The 19,333-nt window shown below is 50.9% G+C and overlaps 1 protein-coding gene across 2 annotated transcripts in view; it reads right to left on the bottom strand.

The window, feature by feature from the left end:
• Positions 1–2,818: 2,818 nt before the first annotated feature.
• CACNA1E (calcium voltage-gated channel subunit alpha1 E) overlaps positions 2,819–19,333 on the bottom strand; it is a 413,895-nt gene continuing 397,380 nt past the window's right edge. For both annotated transcript variants that reach the window (XM_053915565.1, XM_053915566.1), the window contains exons 44-48: positions 17,423–17,534; positions 14,544–14,672; positions 13,356–13,536; positions 12,320–12,510; positions 2,819–10,912 (exon numbers count right to left, since the gene is read on the bottom strand). In XM_053915565.1, the coding sequence (XP_053771540.1) occupies positions 10,373–10,912; positions 12,320–12,510; positions 13,356–13,536; positions 14,544–14,672; positions 17,423–17,534 (1,153 nt within the window). In that variant the 3' untranslated portion in view covers positions 2,819–10,372. The remainder of the gene's footprint in view (positions 10,913–12,319; positions 12,511–13,355; positions 13,537–14,543; positions 14,673–17,422; positions 17,535–19,333) is intronic.

The raw sequence follows: 19,333 nt of genomic DNA on the forward strand, positions 1-19,333 counted from the left end.
GTGCCTGGTCTTTCTGTAATATCTCCCAAGAGCTTGCAGAGGCTATAAATAGGCCCTGGGGTGGTGCTGGGGAGGGTCCACAGTATCCTTTAGATTCTCAAATTAGTCTTCCGGACATGTGGGGACAAGGGCCTCCTGGGATGTTTCTGTGTTCTTCCACTCGTCTCCTGTGGAAGGCCGTGCCAGGGTTGCTGGGACCACCTCAAGAGCTTGCGGTGGCTGTCCAGATTCACAGACCTGGACCTCTGGGAAACCCATTTCAGTTTTTCTAAATCTCAATCCCTCACACATGAAGTAGACTGGGCCAGAATGGACACCTAGGCTCCTTCCTGCTCTACCATCGTGGGTTCTCCAGTCCCTGTGTGTTGTTGAATCATTCAAATATATGCTTATGTAGTTATATTATGTGCACATATAGTATTGCACACAGAAGCAGAGGCCAGAGATGCGGGAGCAATGCCCGAGGCATGGGAGTCCCTTCCCTGGACCGGCTCACAGTGGTTGGCGTCAGTCTTGGGTGCTGCTCTGCCTTTGGGGGCTGGGAATATTTTCCCGGCAGTGTTCCGCACGGCACTGCATGATTTATGTTCAGAGCTGACACCTGATGAATGAGTAGCTCTTTATTGATCACCTAGAAATGTTCTTTTAAAATAATTATTGTCTTCTTTTAATGGAGCAAAAATCAGGCCATTGATGTTGAATTTATAATTCGCTTACAGGTGCCATTAATTTGTGAGTTGCTTGGTGTTTCAGATTGCCCTGAACATTGCCATGTTTGTATGTGTCTAGCGCCTTTAAGGCTGCCATTGACATTACTGCCACTTTTACAATTACTGTTTCACTAGTGTTTCTTCCACCTTTTAGTAAATGAATATGGAAATTAGAAGTGAAGGGTAAGCACATTAGGGCTTGTTTCTGAGACAAAAGCAGAAGCCCTATTTAAAAATAGATACATAGTAGTAATTTGTAGCTTTTCAAAGCGATTTCCTTAGACACCTGCATGAGGATCAAACTGTCCCCCGTGTTTCCCTAACAGAAGGGGAACACCCACTCTTCTGGTTAGAACGCATCTCTAAGGGGTTCGATTCTGCGGGTTTGGGAAGGTACTTTGTGACGATGATGGTGATGCCGGTGGACCTGACTGTTATTGGAGGCCCGTTAGGGGACAGACACTGGCTGTTCTCCTCACATGTGATAACTTGTTCCCTCTATACAACTGCCCCGTCAGGTAGTTGCTACCACTGCTCCCACGTTAAAGATGAAGAAAGTAAATTTTGGGTCCAGTGGTTTGCTCGAGGCATACAGTTAATGAAAGGAGATGCAGATTCGAATTCAGTTGGGTCTAGCTCTGGGACTTGCATCTGTAGCCTCTATTGGCTTTGTTGCCTGTTATGTTTAAGGTGTTCTAGAGACATAGTCACCTGTGACTAGTCCCAATATTGTGTTTAAGGAACTGAAATCTTTTTTTGTTTGAGAATTATCCTAGCAAATTAGCAAAAGAATGTGGTATATAAGTGAAGACAAGTTTGTAGTATCTTAGAGGCCAGATTTTGGCTAAGGGACGTGCTGTTTCAGGGTATCCCATACCTGCTCAGAATCGTAATGCAGAAACCACAGAGAGGCGGTCATAGTGTTTGCTTTTCTTCATGTGTTTCCTAGTACCATTAATCTGGGACATACTTTGGCCCTAAGATCTAGATTAGAAGGAAACAAAACAAACAAAAAAACCCCCTATTAATCAATGTGAAAATTCCTTACAAACCAATCTGTGCCAAAACAAACCAATTAGTCATCCTATAAAGTGTGAAGTTTGGCAAAACAGTTCCTCAAGCTCTGTCTACCCCGATGGTGACGGAGGCCACAGGAAACCCATTTCAGTTTTGACATTTGTCTAATGTCACCAGAGCATGACTGGAATGTAACACAAGATCAGAAATGAACAAGGCCTGAGAGATTTCCAATCCAGCCCCCAAGGACTCTGACCATCTGACAACCACCACGTTTTAGGTGGTTTTGATCACAAGAAAATTCTTACTTAAAAAGAAAATCCTGTCTTACGGCTCGAGAAGCCATCTTGGAAGCCAACTTCAGAAAAGGGATTTATCCTGGAATGCTGGGTTTTATTAAATTGATAAAAGAATTATTCAGATTAAAACAATAAACCCAACACTAGGAGCAGAAGATATTGTTTCCCCAGGGAGAATGAGGCAGTCCGTTTTTCTCAGAATGGAGAATCGAAGGGACCAATGGATGTAGGCTTCTTTCCTTTTATTGAAGCAGCTGTTATGGCTAAATGAGGAGTGACAGGCGGAAGGAAAGAATGGCTGTATTTCCCGAAAGGCTTGGGGAGTCTGCTCCTTCCTGAACTTGGCAGCTAGGCTGGTGTCCCACAGACCTCCTTGTCTTCTGGCGGAGAGGCAGGTGGTCCTTCTCGTTATGAAGCCCCACGGTCCACAAAGAGATCCTGTGGCCCATTTTAAACTCCACACCTGGAGATAGTATTTTTCTGATCTGAAAATCTGCTCAGCTTTCTCAAGGAACAAGTTTGTCCAGAGGAGCCTGCCTTTTTTCCTTTCCTCAAAACAAGGACACATCCAGTGCAAGAAAATCTTCCAGTGCTGGGATGTCCCCGGATGTTTGAGAAGCTCTGGGGCTCCTCCTAACTGGCTGGGCAGAGCCAGTGTCCCCCCACCGCCGCACCCCAGACCCTGCGGCCCACTTACTGCGACAGTCCGGGCAGGCTTCGCTCAGTGCTTGCTCTCTCCTTAGGGGGCAAACTCAAGTAAGTGAGGGGCAGCAGGCCGATCGATTCTTTACAACAAGGTTTTATTTATTCTTTTCTTTGACCCCCTCCCAAAACACATTCAAGTGGTTCATCTTTATTTTTAATGGTGTTCCGTTTGGATCCAAACGAGCATTTATATCACAGAACATCACCTGGTCAACATGCAGTGCTGAGCTCTGGCTCGAGGAGGGAGAGACGCAGCGACACTCTGCGGGGGCCGGCTGGCTGCCGCTCCAGCACCGTGAGTGCGCTGGTGGCTGCTGCCAGCCTGGGGAGTGTCTCATGCTCCTCCACTCACTGTTTTGTAATGTGGTGGTAGCGCTTTCACAGCCCGAGGCAGAGCACCCAGTTTTCCCCTGGATTCCACTTACATGCTCATCCTCTAAGAGCAAACCAAGGAGGGAATGGCCTGACCTTCAGTCCCAAAGGACAGAGGAAGGCCCAGACACTCTCTGCCATCTACCTCCTTGCAGTGTTATCCTTTGAGGCTAGTACTCCCTGCAGAGTTTGAAATCTGTTTCTAATACAGCTCACGCCTTGTTCCCCTCACCGTCCCTCGCTTCTCCTGGTGATGCTCCTACCACCAGGCAAGTCAATGACATCTCTCCACAATTGGCACTATTGTCTCAAAGTTGCTCAGGTCTCAGGGATTGTCTTCTGGCTGCTTTAAAGCAAGAACCTCCTCTCTCCCTCTCCCAGATCTGGAAACGTTTTTCAGGGATCTATTAAGCCTCTGAGGCCTTTAAATCCACGACCCTACGTGAGTTTAATGGAAAGAACCCCTCTCAATCTAGTATCATGCTAACAACTTGACCGTGATCTAGTCAGAAAGAGGACCCCAGGTTGTGACCACACACCCCGAAGTCTTCCTCTTCCTGAGGCTAGCTGGCATTTGGCACCTCAGCACTCTTTGTTCTACAGGTTGTCTTCCTAGTCTCTGCCCCCACTGCCCCAGCTATGAAACGCCGCACACACGTGGTGCATGAGATTTTCCTCCTGCCTCTGGTTTTCTGGGCGAGTGCCAGGTCGTGGATTCAGTTTGAGTGGAGTTGGACTGCTCTCTAATGTCACCAAGAGGGAAGTTCCTCTGCCACTGCAGCACTTAGGGTGGCTTTGTATAAATTTTGGCTTGGCCACAAAACACCAGGATAGAAAAACCCTGATTGAAGTTTGGCCTGTAGGCTGAGTATGTATCCCTGTTGGTAGCCACTAAAATTCAATACCTATGTTTTCACTAAATCTGCTGGAATCTGCTTAGTGTTATACAGCTCCATAGCAAATGTAACAAAGATCAGGACGACTGTATACTTTAATTGGCAGTTAGATTACGTTGTTTAGCCCTCACTTCATGTTACCTTTATTTTAAAAAATTGATTAACGGCACTTTGAAATTTTGGCGTGTTTTTCCTGCTCATCCTTTGTGAAGATTTCTGACAAACTTGCTTCGAGGGGTGGTGTGGTGCAGTACGGACCGTCGCTATAAGAACTCAGACTACTACTGGAAAGGAAACTGAGTCACCAAGTAAGGTCAGACGCAGATTCGGCAGTTTTGCCTGATTTAACCTGCTTTCATTTGGGGGGGCCCTCCTCTGAGCGAACCGCAAAGGAAGTGGCACTCCCTGGTACAAATTCTGGGATGGGGTTCCAGAGCACAGAGGAATCCTCTCTCTGACAAGCTGGCAGAGTAGGGGCAGGGAGACTTACTCGGATTCCCTCCGCGGAGGAGGAGGAGAGGTCTTGCTGGAGAGCCTGAGCGTTAGCTTGCGGGTGTTGGATCTGAGACTGGTTTACGTGGCCACCAAGAGAAGATGGTGGGAAGGTCTCAGCGTGAAAACTCATCTTCCTTCCTGCGCTCAGAAAAAAGTCTGGGTGATTGTGGCTGTTAGAAAGCTAAGAAGATGAAGAAGGGAAAATAGGCAGAATAGAGTGTGACATTAGAGCAAATCCTGGATTCAGGTTCCATGAAACATAGTTTCAGGGTGTTTTTCCCCCCCAATTGATGTGTGGAGACGAGGAGCTTTAACTGATGAGCTATTAACTTACAAACACTCGACACAGCCACGAGCTGGGCAAGCGGCCGTGTTTCAGTGGCCCTGACGCGCAGACAGAAGGACCACCCCTGCTGCGGACACGAGTTCCTGTAGGAGGCTGAAATATTTTTATGTTTCGACTCCCAGTAATTCTCATTTACCCCATTACTACACTGTTTTTAAAAAATTGATTAACAGCACTTTGAAATTTTGGCGTGTTTTTCCTACTCATCCTTTGTGAAGATTTCTGACAAACTTGCTTCGAGGGGTGGTGTGGTGCCCCTCAAGACACTCAAAATTTCTCAAGACAGAAATTTTGTATTTAGGGGTTAAAAATGTCCTGAAAAAAAAATTCTGTTTTCATTCTATTATTTCCTTGGCTTTCACTGAAGTTTTGGGCCATTTTTCATTGATCTAAATTGTACGTTAAGTCCCTAGAAAGAGAAGAGACAAAGAGATAGGGACGGGAAAGCAGGTAGAGGAGGAGAGAGACAAAAGGTAAGCCCGAGAGAACAAGGAGCTGGCACTGTGTAACCTTGCATTTTCACTCAGCCCCCGTCTCATGTCATTCCGTGTGACAAAAAATTCTGAGAGTGAAGCTGATTCAGAAACACTGCGGAGCACACAGTCATCCTTCTTTGCTGTTCCAGAACAGATGTTACCAAAACCCAACCAACCAAACAAAAAACCCCAAAGAAAAATAAACGTAAACCTCTTTACCTCCTTTCACCTGATCTACTCAACTCTTTCAAACTCGCAGAAATAAGGATTCAAACTTCAATAATGTATTTACATAGTAGCATGGCTTATTATAAAACCTGATTTTGCATTTAGAAGGTCAAGATCCTACCCCCCTATGCTCAGCACGGGGAAAGGGAGCAGAAGGCAGTAAGACTACAAAAGTAGAGGGGCACTGTGGGGGCCCAGCCTGCTCAGCAATGCGGTTCTAGACTCTGCTGGGAGTTCCTCTCTCCCTTCTCAACTGCCTGGCTCGAGTTTTGTTAAGAGAAGCTCTCTAGGCCCTTCGGGTAGGTTGGGGCCGTCTAGGAATGTTGTCTTTGGCTTAGAGTGATGTTGCTGGGGTGCATAAGCCACAGAGGGTCAGAGCAGAACAGATTCAAGGGAAGAAAGAGATGGTCATCAGAAAACAAATATAGTTGTTTGTGTTCCTAGTCTTTCGTCCCCCCGAGGGGTACGTCCACCTCCTGTGGCTGGGTGAGCGGTGGCTCCTGACAGCTGGCGTATCGCCCCTAGTGTGTGGCTGAGCCTGCGACTGCAGCCGGCAGATAAGCCGCCGGCTGCTGCTCTGTTGGGTGAGACCTGGCTATGATGTGCGAGGCAGTTTGGAGAGGAATAAACAAACATCAGAAAGGCAAAGCTGCAAATGCAGGCAGTGCTTATTCACGTGGGAGCTCCTCGGATCGCTGCCCGCATCGGTTAGGGCATGATTCCTGAGTTCGTGTCGTTCGGCTTTTGTTAAAATAAGAGTCTCCATGTAGATGCATCGTTGTCTAAACTGGGACCTGATTCTTGTCTGGAGCTAGAACAGTTATGCCCTGACTGGCCGTTTGCAAGGGGCCCACTCTTCCCTTCTCTCCTGTGTCATAAAGCCCTCAATGTGCTGGAGTCTGGGAGGGAAGGACACACAGTAGGGCAAGAAGCCACTGTGGAAGAGCCCACCGCACGACGTGCCGATGCCTCTCCTCACCCCGGTTCTCCATGCACATGGGTGCCAGGCCTTCAGGGGTCTTGAAACACAATGCACATAAAGCTGATAAAGACAGCGAAGTGCCCTGACCTTCAAGTCTCACAGAACCCCTGCAGGGTGGGTGGGCTCTCGACTCCCTCCCCTTGCCTCTCTTCTTTATACCACCTCATAATACTTATCAGTAATATATTGTAGGTAGACTGAGAAACTGAAGACTCTCTCACCTTATTCCTGGCTCAACCCACTAAAGAAATCTCTGTCCAAAAAAATGAGACATCCAGAGCAGGCTTTACAAACAGGATGTAATGAAAAATTGAGAACGTTCTGTAAAAAACCAAATTATTAAATTTTGTTCCATTATGCCCAGAGGCCCGATATCCTTGCAGTGGGCTGTCATTGAGTCTTGCAGACACTTCACACTCCCCACACACCCCCACGGTCCAGCACCTTACACTGTTTCGCATCTCCTGGGGAGTTCCCAACAGTCTCTTGTGAGGATAAAGCATTGTCCCACAGCAGTGAGGATAGCAGAGGCAGGCAGGTGAGCAAATAAGCTTGGATCAGGTAGATCAGCCATCGTGGGAGCTGAGTCAATAGCATGCAGCGAAACAAGGCTGGGATGGAGAACAGCGGGCTCCGCGGTGCATCCCACTGGCTATCTGCGGGGTGGATGCATGTGGGGAAGGGAGGTGCTGGCAGAGTTGTGGAATATGGAGTCTTCCCTTCGTGGCCTCAGAATCAAGGGAGGGGAAAATCCAGAACATCTGGAGTTCAGCTTCAGAGAAATGTTCTCAATGATCTCAGTACCCCACAGGGACATTGAGCGGGGAAGCCCAGAGGAGAAACGGATTCTTCAGCTAGAAGAACGAACGGGCCACCACCCCTTTATGGTATAGGTAAAGGTTTCCTGACCGTGGCTGAGGGAACCGTGATCCGAGTCTAGAGCTCATCCCCGTGTCTGAAGGCCTGCCAGGAGTCTGGGGCACCCCCCCCTCATCTTTCTCTCTCTCGTTTTGAGAAGACGCTGAGGACCAATATGCACAAGGGAAACCAGACGTACAGCTAAGGATTCTTTGGAAGGGACCTATGCTGAACGTGTCATGCTGTGTAATTCACAGTGGCCGTCATCCTCTGTTGGTTTGGAGATCTGAAGGGGCCTCTTCATGGGGAAGTGAAGAGGCAGAACCTGGTATCCTGGAATATCCTGGCTGATCATTTGAGGGAAGGTCTGGAGTTCATGTTCATTTAGAGGCAGAAGGAAACTGTTAGAAGATGATCGTGATAATGAGTTCTGACTTAGCAGAAAATTCTTTTATTTTCTGGCATCAAAGGGTAAATGCAGGCCAAGGGATGAGAAACCTGATTTCTTGGTCATGGTAAGTGGAGTAAGAGAGGTCATGAAGTTCATTGGAACTAGGGAAACGCCGGTGGTTGGTCAGGGACCCCATGTGCAGCGCTTGCTGCCTCTTCACTCAGGACTCTCGTGTGGGTGTGCGTGCATGCACGAGTTTAAGGTGTTCGGGGGCCAGGAAGGCTTCCTGGCCCAGTAAGTTTAGTGTCCGTAATGCTGTTGGCAGGCACATTCCATTTCCACTAATTGCTCTGACCACTCGAGTTTTCTCTCCTGTTGAAATGGCTTCAATTCCCTTTCTCCAAACGATGCGACAGACTCATGGGCTCAGGATATCAGCCTGCTGCAGGCCTGGCCTGGCGAAAGCTGCATCTCCCAGGTGGAAGAAAGCAATTTTGTGCACACAAAGCTGCCCCTAGCAACACTTGGGCATGAAATGACGCAGTGCAGAGGGAACCTTTCGAACCATCCAAGGCCCAGCGTCAGTCTTATGCAACAATCATGCCTATTAGGGTCGGGCGTTGCACTGTCCTGTTCACCTTCCCAACCACTCCTGAGCCCACAGGCCGAGTGCGAGAGGAAAATGGAAGAGGGTCAGAGATGGGTGGGTCTTTCTCTCCGCCTCATTGGTTCCCCTGCCCTGGGGCTACTTTGGTTTGGGGCAGACTGTGGGTCATGAGGCTCCATTAATATCTAGACAAGAAGGCGGGGCCATGATAAATGAATCTGCAGCCACAGTGTTGAATTTGGCTTTTTAGAGCTGATGTGGCTGGCAATGCCTTGTTTCTATTCCAACCAAAAAACAAAACAAAACAAAAAAACCAGAGGCTCCCTCTAGGAAAAGTAACAGTCACTGGCTGCTCCTACCCAAGAAGCAGGTCTGAGCTGGAGGAGGAGTGTTCATTCACTGTGTTCGTGGTCCAGGGGCCACTGTGTCTTCCTATGGAGGCTTCTGTGCGGCAGGCCCCACCTGCTTCCGGCTGGGAAAGGGGACCCTTCCACCCACTGTAATGGTGCTGGAGGACTGCAGAGGGACTTAAGGAGACAGTGCATTTCCACCAGATGCAGACAGCGATGTGTTCCACTAGATGGACAATTATACGGGTTTGCCAAGTAAGGGCTCTCTTTTCAATACTTCAGAGTTTTGGGGGTTAGGAAGGATACCCTGAGGCTGTCTTCTGCTCAGCTCTTACTCTGGGAAGGGGCAGAGCACAGTTCTGGCCCCGGCAACAGTCAGGGCCCCAGTCTTGTCACGTGGTATGTGACAAGGCCCTGTCAGAGCCTGCTTCGCTAGAAGGACCAGCCCAGGTCTCACTGAGGTATATTTACTAATCCCCTCTGAAGGATCCAGACACATGGACCCTCAAGCACAAACTAGCTGCAGAAGCTCGGGAGGGAGGACCCCCCGCCACAGGAGGTGCTCAGCAAACTCCAACTCTTCCTGAAGCTTGTTTCAGTGTGTCGGCCTTTCCCACCTCTACCAAAGTCCCCACTGGGTGTGCTCTCCTCCCAGGGGAGTGGCAGGGAAGCTGGGCCCCTGGCACTTGGCCTCACCACCGGGCAGAGGCCCACTGCTTTCCAGCAGGGATGCTCTGGTTGGAAAGCAGCCCTGCCTGCAGGACCCCCATGACGGGCCCTAAGGCTGGACTCCATTCTCATTGGCTGGTGCCCTGGCCACAGAGCTTGTAGACTCTTAAAGCACCACCCTTCCCAGGGCTGCTGGGCCCTGGGGGAACCTCCTCAGCCAAACACTTGAAGCACCTGCTGTTGGGGACGGGCCTGTACCCACTAGCACCGCCAGCTCTCCACTTCTCTGCCCCTCCCCTCCACAGTGTGGGTGGCTGGGCTATGGCTTTGCTCATCCAGACCAGCCCTGGCTGCTGCTGGGGCCGCTGCCACAGCCCCCTGACCCCTCCACACCAGCATTTCCTCCCTCCCTGCCCCTCCCCCTGGTGTCCGATGCTCCTGAACTCAAGTCTGTGATGCTTTGGGGAAACAAGCCACAGGGTGACCCATGAGAGGCAGCTGCCCTGGTGGCGATGGTGCTGGCAGGGGAGCAGGTGAGGGAGGGGACTCCCCTCGGAGAATCTCTGCAACCCCCCAGTTAAGCGCCAGAAAGGCTTCCAGACCTCGCAGGGCAATGGGCGTAGACACAGGCCAGCTCGAGTCCTCCCTGGCTTTTAAAAGAGCAGGAAGGGGCAGTGGAAGCAAAGCCATTCTGGTGTCCCCTCTCCCACGGAAATGGCCCTCCGTGTTCCTGTGTCTTCTCTCCCCCAGGGAAGAGGCAGAACTATGGCAGCGCCAGTCTTGCACAGGGGAAGTAAAGCAATTTGGTGGGTGTGACTGGTTTGCCTTCCGTCCTGTCTGTCCTCCTCCTCCTCGGATAATGCACGCTGTCCTTCCCTCTTCCTCCCCCCGGGCTGCACTGGCTTCCCAACCGGGTCGGTCTTGGTTTCCTCTGTGTGAGAGAAGAGCATGCATCGGAGGGGGAGCAGCCTCTAGCACTTGTCATCCTCTTCCGTGTCACTTAGGAGGTCGCCCACAGCTCCACATATTGTGCCCGGCCCCGGCCCTCCACGCCTCCGCCGCCGATAGTGCCCGTTGGGCATCTGCCAGCTGTGTCGCAGGGGTGGGGCTGAACCGATGGTGTTGGCACGGCCCAGGCTGGTGGCCACAGCCGCTTCAAACGTGAGCGTCTCCTCCTCGCCGCAGTCCGAGGCATGGGAGTCTTCGTGCAGGGCCAGGTAGGGCTCGGAGATGTAGCGCTGCGGGGAGGGGTGGCCGTGCGGGGTGTGCCGGGACCTGGAAGCCTCAGGCAGGCCAGCTTCATCGCTCTCCAGAGCTTGGGAGGTCAGCGGGGAGCCACCTTCGCTGCCATCAGCGGGGGGAGAGGTGCTCCCCGTGTGTCGAATCAGAGAGCTGTAGGAAAGGAGGGGCCGAGGCTTTGGAGGGACAGGGGGGAGCTGCCGACGACTTCGTCTTGGGGTGCTGGTGTCAGACATGGAGGGGATGGAGCTTTCACTCAAGGACCCCGTGCCCTGTGCAGCAGGAGAGACACAGCATGTGAGACGGGGCTGGGCCTGACCCCGCGGCCAGCCTGGGGAGTGCGAGCTGGCGTCCCCTCTGCTGCAAGTCACCCCCTCAGGGATGCCAGGTCATAGGAAGAGGAGAAATCAGTACCACTTAGACCGGGGCCTGCCCACTTTTACTACAGCTATGATTTCCTGTGAGTCTCGTTAAACTGCAGATACCGGCTCAGAAGATCTGGGCGGAGGCCTGAGACTGCATTTCTAACAGGCCCCCAGGAGCTGCTGCTCTGCTGGACAAAGGGTTGGGAAGCTCCATATACAGGGGTGGGCAAAAGCAGGTTTACAGTTGTGAGTATGGGAAACAGTTTAATTTTCCACACAAACGACTGTGTGCCTACTTTTGCCCCAACCTGTAGGTACCACGGGGCCCATTGAAAGAAACACTTCAAAGTGTTGAGAAGATGCTCAAATGCTCGGGAGCTGCTCTGTCTGGGAGCAGGTCTGAGGGAGTGGCAGCCCTCCCTCCCCTCACCTTACTCACCCGCTTGCTAAGGGCCACCCAGCTTCCACACCCACCCCCCAACCTGCTGGTTCAGGCCTCACGTGTGTTACCTGCTCAGCTATTCCCGAGGGTCCCTGAGCCCAGGTGTGGTAAACAGACCTCTAGGACAGTTTCTCAAGGTGTGTGTGACCCGAGCTACCTGCTCCAACTCTCCTGGGAAAGGTCCTTCCAAATGCAGATTTCTGGCTTTCCCTTTCTAGCAGGCCTCACTAATGAAACCGAATCCTCGAGGGGCTGGGGATGGGTAGTGTGAGCAAGCCGTGGGAGGTTCTGTTCTGTACCAAAGACTTGAAAGCTACTGCTCTAGAAGTCAACTTCGCCACAGCCGCAGTTTCCAAGTCCTGGCAGCCCCTTTCCCACTGTGGCTGAGCAGGTCTCCCACCTGGGCTCTGAGAACCGTGGGGAGGAACGCAGGGCCTGGCGGTGTTTTCTGGGAGTTATTTCTTAGGCACAGGCCGGAAGGAGAGAGAGTGTCTTCCTTTGGGATGGCTGGCAGCTAGGGAAATGAACTTGAATCCATCCGACTTAGGAAGCCTGTGCTGAGAGGTGAGTCACCATTCCCATCAAGGCTTGTGGGCCTGATCCAGGAACATCATCTGGCTGAGACATTTGTGAACTTACGTGTTGTGACTTTATACCCGAGGACTCTGCGGACTGGAGTGGAATGACCTCTAGGCACCGCTGTCTTTCCTGGGGGGCTGTCTGGTTTTCTGTGACTTAGTATCAGGGTACACAGCGGGTTTCCTGTCAGATCGAGGTCTGTGTGGCTGCTTGCTGCTCCCCTATTGCACCTACCATTAACGACCACCCTTCCCTGTCTTTCTGCAGAGGCTTGGCTTCCTCTCCACACTCACCTGTCTGTTGGGGGTCTGCGACCTGCCCTCACTGGGAGACCGGGACTGATGTCGCTCTGGGGACTCCCAGTCAGCCTGGGTCCCGCGCTCCTCTGAGTTGCAGCGGGAGACATCGGGGGAGAGAAGATGCTTTCGCTCTTTTGATCGGCCTCGCTCTCTGCCGCCTGAGCGGTGTGTGTCGGACTTGTGGCCTAGGAGAGATGAGAGAGACAGCCAATCACAACGCAGCCTGGACTGGCCTCCAAAAAGAACATCTTGGAGCCTGGGACCGGGCCCCAGAAGACCCTGGCTTCTCCAGCCGCATCAGCAGGTGGTCTGAGAGGGAGACTGAAGAGGAAGGCCACAGAACTCCCTGTGTGATGAGGGGAGCGTCCAAGTTGCCACTGGAAAGGCATGCATGTATCAAAGGCTGTACTCCATTCTCTTGTGTTTACGCTAAGGCACTGTTTAGAATCTTTACAAAGAATGCGGCCCAGGAGTGCTCCGTGTCCTGATCATGGGTGTGTAACTTTTAGGGGGAAGACGGTGCCCGTAGAAGGGAATTAAGAAGTTGCTATGAATTAAATAATGGCACCGCTGACGTAATGCCAGGCTGGGACCAAGGCCAAGGATTTCAGTTCTAGTCTCACTTCTGCCACTTACTGACCCTGTGATATGGGAAAGTCACTGTGATTTTAATCTCTGTTTCTTCATTTAACAAAAAAACGCCCCAAACCCTCCGCTACACCAAACCTTTCCAGGTTTGCAGTGGAGCTGGTGGTTGGGGCCCGGCCCCTGCTCCGGGGCTCCCAGACCTCCCTAAGGGGCCTGGGGTTCTGCAGGCCATCTGAGACTCTCAGTTCTCATGGTGCCTGGAGCCCTACTCTAGAAGGAAGCAAGCTCAGGGGCCTGTTTCAGGGTGTCAGATACGGGACCCCCTTAGGTAAGGAGCACCCTTCCTTCCTTCATGGCCCTTAGTCCTCATGTGATTTCTCTTCCAGAGACTTTCAGCCCATCAGGGCGGGGGCCGAACAGCCCACAGGGCAGACCTCCTCACCAGAGTCCGAGTTCAGGCGATGGGCCGACAGACGCAGGGAGGAGTGGTAACTCCTGCGACGGGACTTGTAGGTGTTTTCACTGCTTCGCTCCATGGAGAATTCCTCCAACCAAGAGGAGTTTGAGCGCTTGTCCCGGATGGTGGAAAAGGAACGTCTCATGGAGCTGGTGTCTGTTACCACCTGCAAATCGGAGCCCGCAGAGGAACACAAGGTAGGGATTAGTCACTGAACAGCTCTAAAAGAAAGAAAGGTGGGGCTGAGATTGTTGCAGATGCAAACTGGAACCACCCTCGAATCCCTCTGGCTCAGACCTCAGCTGGAGGAGGCTGTTGCAGAAAGTGTATGTTAGGTCTTTAGGTCCCTGGGACTGGCCCAGGGCTTGTCTTTATGCTCGGGAAAGCCAGCAGCTGAGAGTGCTGTAAAGGCTTCCCCTAGAGCCACCTACCCTGAGGACTCAGGCCCTGCAGGGAACCTTGAGCCACTCTGGGATATGCGAGGGCGACCGTCAAAACGTCCACACCATGACAGAAGCATGGCTTTGGCTTCTCCCTCCACCAGAGAAGGCCTGTCCCAGAGCACCAGAGCTTTGGAGACCTTGAAATTGAGCAGCTCCTAAGATGCGTTATTCTCCATCATCCGTCCCACCCCAGCCCCATCTTAAACTTGGGCATTTTGATTTTACGATGTTAAAAACAGATCCATGTAAACTTCTTGTCTCTGTCAAAACTTAATGTAAGACAGACAAAAAAAAAAAAAAGCAGCCAGGAGAACAGACAAAGAAATGAGGCGTGGCCAGCACTGGTTAGGACAGACAGTCCAGACACCGAGCTGTGTGTGTTTAAGTAGCTGCCTACATATGTGCTTGAGGAGCCAGGAAAGGAAAAAAGGGGAGGAGAACTGTACAGGGAAAACCCTGGGAAATATTTCCAAGGCTGGTTGAGTTTTGAGGATGTTGAGCCCGTCTGGGTGGAATTATACCACCTTGCTGGCTGGTCTGCTTAGGGCTTCATTGAAAGCATGACGTGGAGGAGCAGGCTCCAGAGGAGGCCTGTAAGCCACGTTTTGCTCATAGGGAAGGGGCGGGGGCAAGTCAAAGGCTCACCTGAAAACATCAGATGTTTTTTCATAACCCACCAATGCAATACAGCCCAGGATGCCACTGCATAGGGTAGGTGGTTGCTTTTTACCTGGGGATCCACAGTCAGGCGTGGCAAAGAGGATGCCCTCCCAGATCCCGCATGCTCCTGGGTGTCCGGAGGAAGGTAGATGCCATGGTTAGAGGGCTGCACGCTTTTTAATTCACTAAACTCTGGCTCCTGGAAATAAACACAGCCAAGCTTGTGGGACTTGGTTCCAGCTCATTGCTTTTTGTCTCCAGTGGATGATTCTGCCTCCTCCATACCAAGAATGGCTTTTGGAAGAGAGATTTGTGACTTTAAGGTCTGTTATGTGTGTGTGTCTCTGTGCAGATAGGTGGTATACCAGATGCCTCAAACAGAATGCTCTAACTGGGATTGAGGGGTAAACTCTTTTATCACAAAGCAATGCTTCAGATTTTAGTTTTGTAAACATGATGGGTCATAAGACTTTTTAGTTATGTGTACTTTTTGAGAGTGGGTAGTGTTGGGTTTATCCTTTTAACCTCAAGAAGCCATTTATTAATTATATGAAAAACCACTATTCTAAGGAAGGTGAATGCTGTCAAATGCATTTTCTCAAACTTTAAGATACATGATCTTATGAGCAAAGGGTTTTCTTATGATTGGAATCATCTGAAAAACTGTGGTGGGCGGCTGTCTGTCAGGGATACCCCAGCCTGGTACGGTACAATAGGGGTGTGATGCAAACCACTTACGTAATTTTAAATTTCCTGGTAACTACACTTAAAAAGAAACTTTTTAGTGGTTTCACGTCAACACGTAATCAATGTATAAAATGAGACGTCTGCTCTGGGCGTGTACCTTCCACGGGGAGCGCATTTCCGTTTGGACTAGCCACGCTGCAGGCCCTCGGCCGCCGCACGTGGTCAGTGGCTGTCATACTCACCGCGCCACCCCAGAGCATTAGGAGCTTGGAGTAAATACCCTAATGTCCTGTCCAACCCTGTTACCTCATTTCCCTGGTCAAAGAAGGTCGGGCTGGCAAGTGTGCACACTCTACAGAGAGCTTGTGTCACTCCCGAGAGGGAGTAGCTGCCTTGGAAATTTCACATGGGTCACCAAACAAGGAGACCCAGGAGTATCTCTGACATCTGGAGATTAAACCAGAAGAAAAGCCGTTTTATATTTTAGGAAATGATATTCTAAGGACACGGGGGTGTGAGTAGGGTGCTGCTGAAAGCCAGCCTCCATGACCGTTGACTGAGTGGTTTCCAGTGTCAATGGGAGGACCGCCGTCCCAGGACACGTGATGTGTGCACTTGGGGAAGTTAGTGTTTGCAGCGTGTGCTTTACAGAGCGCACAAGTCTGACTCGAAACACATGCAGTAACAACGCTGTAGTCTATGGATGGCAGAGGTGGTGCAAGACACACGCACACACTCCTTGCAGGCACACAGGTCACGGTCACGCCTCGGCACGTAGAGCAGGGGCCCCCGAGGGGTGGGCAGGGGTACACAGCGGTGGGTGTGCGGCACAGGCTGACACCTGAATCACAGACACCAGTACTGACAACGAGATGAACACATATCCGACTAGTCCTGCACTACAGCTCAGCCCTGGGGAACCCACAGAAATGACGGCACGATAAACAAATCTCCCTGCGAAAGAAAGGACACGTTATTGAGATTTTTCCCCACCAGGTGAGCCTTCAAATGCTGAGAGGCCCTTTCTAAGAACCAAGCTATCTGTACCAGTTAGTCCCTGGGCCTTGGTACTCAGTTCCTCAGAGAGTTCCTATATGGGTCCTAGCTGCCTTACCCAGAACGCCCTCATCAGGCACTCACACATGGGAGTGGTCTAGCTGTCTCCCCAACACACCCATGCACAATCCCACAGTCCCTTGACTCAGCAATTACAGGAGAGGAATCACCCATTTGTTTGAGCTACTGAAATGTTGTGCCCCCTCTGGCAGGCACCCATTCTGTCAGACATGCACCCCACAAACAGACCCATATCATCCCTTCCATCCCAGGGTGGCTCTGGGGTATACAGAAGCAGTGGGGAGGGTTCAGGAGAGAAATAAAGGGGAGAGAAGAACACAGAGGAGTTATAATCAAGTGCCAGGGAACTCAGTAGAAGCTGTCAATCCGGACTTCTGCAAACGTTGGGTTTCGTCTTTTCCTCTCCAGGCCAATGAACACGTAGCTTGCATTCTAAGCTCGGGAGGGAACTGGATGGCTCCAGAATGAATAGTGGTGTGTAAAGTCTGTTACCTTTGGGAATCACAGTTTAGCTGTGTATTTAGCAAAACCTAAAGTTTAGCCTGTCCTCTCTTCTTCAAGCTTATGGTGGGCTCCGTAGGTTTTTCATGAATTTCACCATTTATGCTAACGCGAAACTTTAGGCTCAGGAAAGTGATTTTTTAGGGATCTCTTAGAATGTATATGGCCCTTCTGGCCACAACTGTACAAGGTCAATCTGCCTGAACCCACACAGAGCGAAGGCAAGAGGTTTTTCTGTATCTCCGGTGGACAGCGGTCACTACCCCCGAGTTGTCCAAGAGGGGGAGTCACTACAGCCATCCTGTGTTCCCCCAAGCCAACCCTGTCTATTCCAGGCCACCCAACTGGTGCCATTCATTCCATGACGACTCATCCTAAAGCTCCTTATCAAAGGTGAGACTTTATGATGCTCAGGGGCATAAATGAGGAGGGCTTGCCCTGAAGCAACATAAATCCCTTCAACAGCTAAGGGGCCCCCTGGGATTGTAAAACCTTAAGAGGAAGCATTTGTCAGAACACACACAGTGAAGTAAGGGAGACAGCAAGAACCTCCCACAGTCATTGGCTGAACTATCAGGAAGGGTTTTCCTGGTGGATCATGGCTATGGAATCGAATTTGGAGCAGAGTGGGGGGGATCAGGAAACCAGGGAACTCTTTTGAAGTCCTCTAACTTGTTCGCTCACCAGAGACTGCTGCTCCTGAAACTGCCCGTCGTCGGCGGGGTCCATGCACGCCAGCTGGAATATTTCCTGCGGGGAGAGCGGACTCATCGAAGGGTACCCACTCCGGCCACTCCTGAAAAGCAACGCCGAATGCAGAGGTAATATGTACACGAGAGAGACACAGACATGCCGGCGCTACCACTACCAATCCCCAGCCAGGCCAACGCCCTTCGGTCTTGGCTGGCTTGTAACTTACAGGTAGCTGGCCCTAGAATAGAAAGAATTTTAAAACAAAAACACTAGAATAAAAAGAACGCACTGTTTTCAACCTGCATTTGGAACCATTCATCACTCGGCTGGTGACTAACATATCTGTGACAAATGACATCATTTGTCACACTCAGCCATATGGAAGACCAGTGCTGGATGGTAAACCGGATTCTGCTCGGTTTCCCCATTGGGCGGAAAAATGCCATACTTTAAACAGTGAACAGTTTGTTTAAATATTAAGCAGTCTCGGTCTTTTAAAAAATTTCCTCCACACCCAGGAAGAATATGGCTTTGTTGTGCCAACACCCCTGGCCCAACTAAAGTCAATGCCATGAACACTTAGTGAAGTGTCTGTGTCAGGCACTGTGCCTGTGGGTTCATGAACTGGGCGATGGTTTCAGAAGTGGTGGTGAGGAGGTGACCCCTCTGGGCGGAGTGCTGTCACAGGATGCCTGGTACTAAGCCACGGTTTGGTACCTGCAGACACTCTCAGACAATAGGATCCACGGGGCTGGTTAGGAGAGAGTCAGCCAATCTTCCCTAAAGACGTGGGTGCTGCTGCCATTTACTGGCCAACAGGTGCCCTTTGACCTGTGCGGGAGTGAACTTCCTGATCACGGGAAGGGGGACAGCCAGAAGGGAGAGGGGAGGCCATCGTTTTGTAGTTGCGTCTGCGGTTAATGACGCCAATGCAAATCCTAGGCCCGAGCAAGGATTGCCAGTTATTCCAAAATAACCCATGGGTGCAACTTGCTGGGGTCACAGGGAAAGAGCTGAATGGCAGAGACCCCTCCAACCTGTCCCTTTGCTCCCAGGGAGGGTGTGAGCTGAATTTTCAAAATGGCTGCAGAGTGATCTGGAACTTAAATGACTGGCTTTAATGTCCATTGTCTTCTCCTGAGAACTGCTGGGAACAGGATGAGCACAGCTATTATAAGAAATGGGTCCTCTTTTGTCCTACAGAAAATGCACAATTATCCCCAATAGGTAGAGAGGACCCTTGGAATCACTGAGCAACCTTACAGAGGTGAATACTTTGACCTCCTGCTTCGAAAACATTGTCTGGCTTCGAGTCCAGAATCCTGAACACAGCCTCCTCTCGTGACCTGGTCCTTCCTACCTCGCCAACCTTCGCTTGCTTTACTTTAGCCCTTGCTCCCTGCATTCCAGACACATGGGACTCTCCTTAGTCCACTGAACATGGCAGGCTTCCTTTTGCTTCAAGACCAAAAAACCTTTCTGTGTTATTTTGAATTCATCCTTGAAAATTCAGATCAAAAGTCACTTCCTTAAGGAACTCACTCTCCTGACTTAACTGATCAGCTCTCCTCTCATGCGCACTCAGATCAGACTGCCTTTGTTTCCCTGCCCCTAATCAGACCTATAGTTAGTCACTGAAAATAGGTCTCTTCTTCCCAGCCATTCTGTTCCACGTCTGGTTTCCCACCAGATGTAAGCTTAGTGGGGGAAGAACCCTGTCGGTCACAGTCACCCCTGCACCCTCTGCGCAGTCTCTACACAAACAACAGAACTCCCCAGAAACACAGGTGGTCCTGAAGCATCAGCTGGCTGTGTCCCCATTCCAGGAAACGCACCAACACCTCCCAGAACCTGAGTGTCATCCTTGGCCCCTCCCTCACTCCACGGAGCACACCAATCACT

This window comes from Desmodus rotundus, chromosome 12 (assembly GCF_022682495.2).
Source record: "Desmodus rotundus isolate HL8 chromosome 12, HLdesRot8A.1, whole genome shotgun sequence".
NCBI classification, from domain to species: domain Eukaryota; kingdom Metazoa; phylum Chordata; class Mammalia; order Chiroptera; family Phyllostomidae; genus Desmodus; species Desmodus rotundus.